Below are 6,578 nucleotides of genomic sequence, written 5' to 3' on the forward strand. Positions count from 1 at the left end.
CTAATTATTCTCATCGTCGTGCGTGCAGTACAATCGCAGGAGGGCCTTGAGGGGGTCCTTCAAAATGACGTATTTTCCATCCGGCTTCTCAGAAATAATGTCCACAATGTACCTGAGGATACCCCAGATATTTTCATACTTCAAGCCAATTTGGGTGGATAGATCTTTCGTCTTATGAGACTGAATAGAGAGGATATTATGGTTTTCTGCATCGTTGGCATTTTTCCTAGAAATGAAACCTAACTTGATGTCCTCACATCCACTAATCAAAGCTTGACAAATAAATTTTTGCAACTTGGAGGTATTGTTTCTAATTTCATTGGCAAGAAGAGCTCCCTTTTGGTTCTCAATTTGGGACCTCCAGTTTTTATGGCTCTTAATATCATATTCATTTAGAGCACAGACGTAGACATAGGAGTTTGTTGTTCCCTTCAGCTTGGAGTGAATTTCCCCTCTGGTGATAAGAGTGCAATTCTTTTTGGAAGATCCATGAACTATAGGAGGGATAGTAATTTTTCTATACCTATAAAGGACGTCCAAATTTTTGCAATTTTTGGCAGTAAAGGAAGCATCGTCAAACTGTTCCGCCTGTTCATTTTTCAGAAGAACCTGCTTCCTAAAGCGCTGGTTAATTTTTATGGCTTCAAATCCGAGGGACTGTAAGCTATTTATTTTATTTTCATTGTCCTGTGTAGGAGCGTCGATAGAATTCTCATTAACGGTTAGTAAATCTACAATGGAATCTTCATCCTTGTCAATAATAATTTTATTTCCCTCTTTGGTTATTAATAAATGCCATGAATATTTGGACTGCGCCGCAGACATGAGACAGGAAAGTATCTGATCCGTCGAAACGACTATTAGGTTGTTATTACCCATGCCATCTGCTAGGCTTCTTTTATCTTCTTCATGCAGAATTTCCATCAAAGACTGATCATCCATAGTTTTGCACACTAAGTAATTATTGTCCTTGTTTTGGTTTACAAGTCCTGGAGGATTCTTCACATTAATATTTTCAAATTTCTTATCATAGTATAATAATCTGCCTCTGAAATAAATATCTTGCATTTGAAAGTTTTCCATTTTTATTAATTTTTTTGGCAATTCGTTAAACATGACTTCACATTCCACTGTCCATACGGGAGTAGGTTCGATACTCCACTCGGTGAAGATTCTATGTCTAGCATTCATTCGAGCTGTTTTTGCTTGTTGAAGTAATTTTTGCTTTTTCTGTTCAGCGGTTTTGATTCTGCTACTGTAGAGATTATTTTCTTCTTCTTGCTTTTGTGCAAATGCTTGTGTCGTTTGTTTGTTCATAATTTTCTTCTTATTGTACATGGGTCCTTTTTGTTTCTGTCCTGCCCGTAAGTCAACGGTTTGGAATTGTTGCTCGTCTTCCAATGCATTTCCTTCGTTTGAATTTTTGTTCGCATCCTTCACATTTTTCTGATAACTGCTACTGGTGAAGTCACATATTTTTCCTATTTTTTCAAATTTCATGGATGGCTCAAATTGGTACTTTTTCAATTCCCCCATGCACTGATTCACCAGGTCTTCATTCTTTGAGTCAGGACCCCACGTCCTGTTGTTCGCCACTCCGATTAGTTTAAAGGTGGACATCTTTTCCCTCGGGGTGCAGCTATTGGGATATGCCCCTATGCAGCTACTTCTTAACACCTCTATCGAATTGTGCGGGTCGGTTGGAACACCAGTTAGTCCCTCTTGGGATGGACGATAGGAAAGCTTCACTAAACTTGGAGCGCAGAACGAGGAAACAGGCCAGCCACGCGCGTGCGTATTCGCAGGGCCAAGCCTTCAAATATATATGTATAAACCGTTCACCTATACATGCATATGTATACGTTCTCTTTTCCGCGTTCTTGCCAAACGTGTACCAAAGGGAAACAACTCTTTCCCTGCGTCACAAAAAGGGTTTAAGAAAAAAAAATCATAAAAAATGGAGCACAGCTCAAGGCAAAAACGTACATATATGCGATATAGCTCCCGGCGGCAATTGCTAATTTGGCATTTTGCTAAAACGGGAAAGGCAAAAAATGGGGCCTTCTTCGCATAACGTGGGGTAGGTAAATTATCAAAGCGTGTATGTACAATCTGATGAGGCAACTTTTTTGAAGGCGTCGAAGAAAAATATAGAGAATATAAAAAAAGGGATCCTTTGAAAAAGAATTCACCTTATAAAATATGTAGTAAGCCGTTCTTTTTTTTACCATGTAGTGGGTTCACGCGAGATGGTCGCAAAATTGTAATTATTCTTTTTTTAATCCTCTGCGAACTCGTTTCCTTTTTCACCTTGGCGTATGCAAAAATATGCTATACAAATGTATAACAACTTTTTCCGTTAGTTTTTTTATTTCCTCAACCCTGCCGTGTACCGCATGTGGGTAAAATTGAAGCACTTTTATTGTAGGGCCACCACTGGCATATGCCACTGCGCGTATAATTTGCTGCACTATATATTTTCCTTTTTCTTCCGGAGCCTTGATCCTATTTGCACTATAAAAATGTGGTGAAGTGGAATGCTTTTTTTTTTACTTCGTTGCTTATGTACGTATATACATTTGTATGAAAACTCCTATGGATGATTTTTTTTTTTTTTTTCCCTTTTCACTCTTTATGGGAACATTCCCTTGCGGTGGAGTGGTCTGATTATGCCTTATGGATATATCATGCGCAAAAAAAAAAAATCGGTTCACATGTAGACGTGGAGAATATACCGACCGGTAGGCCAACAACATTAGGACGTCGGAACAGACTTAGCACTTGGAACGTGTGCACTGTCGTCAGGCAATAAGCCCCAAGTAGCTAGAATTCTTCGTTTTTATCCACACGTCGCTTCCCTCGCCCGTTAACCACTGTGCTAAAAGTTTTCACATTCAGTCATGTTCCTTTTCCTAGGGTGTAAACGCAACGCATGTATCGTCAAATTGCTTTTCAACCAAATGGTTTTTCACCTTCTTCCTACGTGCAGGTACGTATGTGAATATGTTACATACGCACCCCAGGGTAAGGAAAAAATGTCTGGCATCCGTGTAGAGGCAAACGGGGCTACACCGCGCAAAATGACGACGCACATTTTACCACACAGGTAACGCACGAATGGGGGGGAATTTCATTGGAAAATGGAAAAAAAAAAAAAAAAAAAAAAAAATGAGGACTTGAAGGGAAAGGCTTCTACTTCATTTTGCGAATATTTTGTGAAGAAAGCGGAAAAGAAGGAAAGGCTACGAATTTTTTCCTTGTTGTGACTGGGAACAATTTTTTTTTTTTTAAAAATAACCCTCCACTGTTTATTTATTCTTTTCTTTTGCACCCCTTGCGGCGTCCTTCCTCCATTTTGATAAGTAATTAATTATGCATGCACGTATGTAATTACTTCTCTTTTCACTTTGGTGTGTCTGTCCGGTGGAGGACAACGTAGGACCATGCTCCCAAGCGGCTATGCGCTGGTTTAGGCTCTTCACCTTTGCATCGAGCATGCTCAGTGACAACACATGAACGACATGAACCAGACAAACGTAATAGCAATTAATTCATCATTGAAACGTTAGCGTAAAGAAAAAAAAAAAAGGACATCCAGCTGGGAAGAACATCACCTTTTAACAAACTTATGCTAAAGTAAAATAAGTGAATGGGGACGAATTCCTGGTGACCCCCCGTTGTGTGCAACCCAATATGTTTGCGGCAGGCGTATGCATAAAAAGAAGCCTATACCGTTGGAGGGAAGAATGCGAATGTTGAGTCACTGACAGGTCTTTCCCCCCCGTTTGAAGATAGCACCCACTGAACCGTCTCACACGGATACACATACAATACACACCCATATATAGTTATATATACGTGGCACTATGATACATTTGCGAGAAGCGCTGCGAAAGGGGGGAGCCATAAAATACATGAACCTTGTTGGAAGTAAGCGTATTGTATGGGGGAAGGAGCTGAACAGATTTTCCCCCATAGGCAACAGAAAATTGCACATTAAAAATTCGCCAAATGGAGAACCACATGAAGATAACAACAGTGGTAACCATATTAGTGAAGAAAAAAAAAAAAATTATAATTTTTTCAAAAGTTTGTTTGTGGCAACATTTTTCTTTTACACTTGCTATGAGTGTTTGCACATTATGAAGGATCATGAACTGGTGAGGGAAAAAATAAAACAGCTTCCAGGGTTGTCTAACTTTATAGACTTAAAAATAATGCCTCTCCTAGTGTACTTGGATGGAATGGTTGACAAGATTAAGGGGTACCTACTGCTGATTGTAAAAAATGGCAATTATTATTCGCTTCATTTGTGGCGCTCATTAAAAGGGTTTATCTCGAAGCGTGATGACAAAAGCAGCATTCTTGTCGGTCCGGTTGAAAAGCGGGATTTGTCCGAGCAAGTTTCTTCGCTCAAGGGGGAGAGCAGCGTAGATGTTGCTGGTGAAGGTGGTGATGGTGAAGCAGGTACCGTTGGCACCGCTCCTACCGCAAACGTCCCCGAAGATAATTTTAAGGACGCCCACATTAAGGAGAAACCCTCCAGTGAACTGCACTCACTTATCAGCTTTGATGAGGGGGTGCATGGGGTTAATAACATGCCGGAAGAGGGGACCCATTACGAGGGCCTTCCCATACAAGGGACGCTGAAGGAAACGGAAGATGCGAATCCAGTTATGGAGACTTCTCTTAATGGCAACATAGAGGAGCATCCCCCAAGTGATGACATAAAACTTGTCATGGATCTGCTGAACAAAGTAAACTCACCCGAGGGGAACGAAGAGGAAAATGTTCCTAATTTATATGGTGATGATTTTACCAACCGTTGCCCCATCGATGGGTACGACGGCATGAGGACGGGGCAAACTACCATTGGGAATATATCCGATGGTGAAGTGACTGCTCATGGAGAGGACGAAATTGGTGGCACAGAAGATATGCTGCTAGTTGGACAAGTGGAAGAAATGGAAAGGGGGACGCATGGGCATGACAATCCGAATGGATATATTTCTGCAGATGGGGATGATAGCAGTAAAGGGAAGTATGACCGTGCTGATGTGCCGCCAATTTGGGAAGCGCAGCAACCCCCCTTAACCAGCAGTGTCGAGGAGACCCAAAAATTATTCGCAGATGGAGCGTTTACTGTAACGGAAGAGACGCACGATGAGGAGAACAGAGAGGAATGTTACACTAATACGCATAGACAAAGCGCGCAAAACTTAATAGAAGGTAAAGAAGTGTGCAGAGAAGGGCAGAAAAAGGATGAAGACGAAGAGAAACAAAGTACGTACGAGATAGATGCGGAAATTTCACCCCCAAGTGATTATAACCCCATCGAAGAGGAAGACACAACTGAGGGATGCGAACCGTGGGCAGAGGCAAAGGGCAGTAATCATAGTGACGATCAGTACAATCCTAACGCACCACAGAGGAACCCCCAGAGTGGCAAACGCATCAAAGCAGTAATAGCAGAGGGACAATTGGAAATCCCGCTGATCGATAGGGAGGTAAAAGGAATTGTAAAAAGTGAAGTTCAAAAATTTAAAGGCGAAATTGAAGACCTATCCAAAGAAGAGCTAAAGGATAAAATAATCACCATGTTCTTAAACGAGTTGATAACAAAAAAATATAAAAACATATTGATGGAGGAAGAAAAGGAAGCACTGAAAAGGGTCCTGACGGTTAAGTATAATGATATATATCTGAGAGAAAAAAAAAAAATGAAAAAAAAATTACACAAATGTATTAGGAAGAAACTAAAGGAGGCAGAAATGCTGCTAAAGAAGAGTTACGAAAGCGAAAAGGAAATATTTTCACGTCTAATGAGAAATCAAAAAAAGGAAGAGGTCAAAATGGAAAAAAATAAAATAGCAGATGAATTAAATAGGGTCAGGGAAAACTACCTCAGTAAAATAAATTCCTACGCATGTGATGTTGATGCTATGAAGGACAATCACTTTAGGGAGAAAGTGAAAATGGAGAAACTAGAGACTATAAACGATATACAAAATAAACTGGTTTATTTGCAGAACTGTATTATTCAAGATTTATCCATTGAATCTATTTTAACAGATTTAAAAAGATACTTTAAAAAAGATCCATTCCTGGACACGGTATTCACTACGCTGCCGGATAACTTCTTCTCCCATACATTCAAACCGACACCGAACAACATGGAAAAAATGAAAAAAGAATTTTACATTTTATACAAAGAAGGGGTGAAAGAAGCTTTCACACAACATAATGAGAATTATTTGTTAAAAAAAATCATGGGTAGGGTTGCTTCCTTTTTTTACTTAAATTATGAACCGAAAATGAGCATCCTTTTGCATCGGGCACTGAAGGATGATTGTGCTTTAAAATCTAACTTGGTACATTTGTCATACGCCTTAAGTAGCGTGCAACAAAATCAGTTTGTCGATGCTCTGCGCTATATTGATGAGCTCACCGGCACCTGCAAAAATACGTTTTTGCCCTTCAGCGAGCACGTCAGAAATGTGGTTCTCTTCAGATACTACTTGCGGCTCGCTGTGTCCCGGCTGATGCTGGTCGGCAAGGCCTTGCGCCAGGTGGAGTAG

The 6,578-nt window shown here is 40.3% G+C and overlaps 2 protein-coding genes across 2 annotated transcripts; one reads left to right on the forward strand and one right to left on the reverse strand.

The window, feature by feature from the left end:
* Nucleotides 1-1,620, reverse strand: PCOAH_00022730 (Eukaryotic translation initiation factor 3 subunit D; the record flags this gene model as incomplete). The annotated part of the gene is made up of 1 exon (XM_020059080.1): nt 1-1,620. One exon carries the CDS (start codon nt 1,618-1,620, stop codon nt 1-3), a length of 1,620 nt encoding a protein of 539 aa, XP_019914361.1.
* Nucleotides 1,621-3,914: 2,294 nt separating this feature from the next.
* Nucleotides 3,915-6,578, forward strand: PCOAH_00022740 (Uncharacterized protein; the record flags this gene model as incomplete). Its single annotated transcript, XM_020059081.1, has 1 exon — nt 3,915-6,578. One exon carries the CDS (start codon nt 3,915-3,917, stop codon nt 6,576-6,578), a length of 2,664 nt encoding a protein of 887 aa, XP_019914604.1.

Source organism: Plasmodium coatneyi, chromosome 8 (assembly GCF_001680005.1).
Source record: "Plasmodium coatneyi strain Hackeri chromosome 8, complete sequence".
In the NCBI taxonomy this organism is placed as follows: Eukaryota; Apicomplexa; class Aconoidasida; order Haemosporida; family Plasmodiidae; genus Plasmodium; species Plasmodium coatneyi.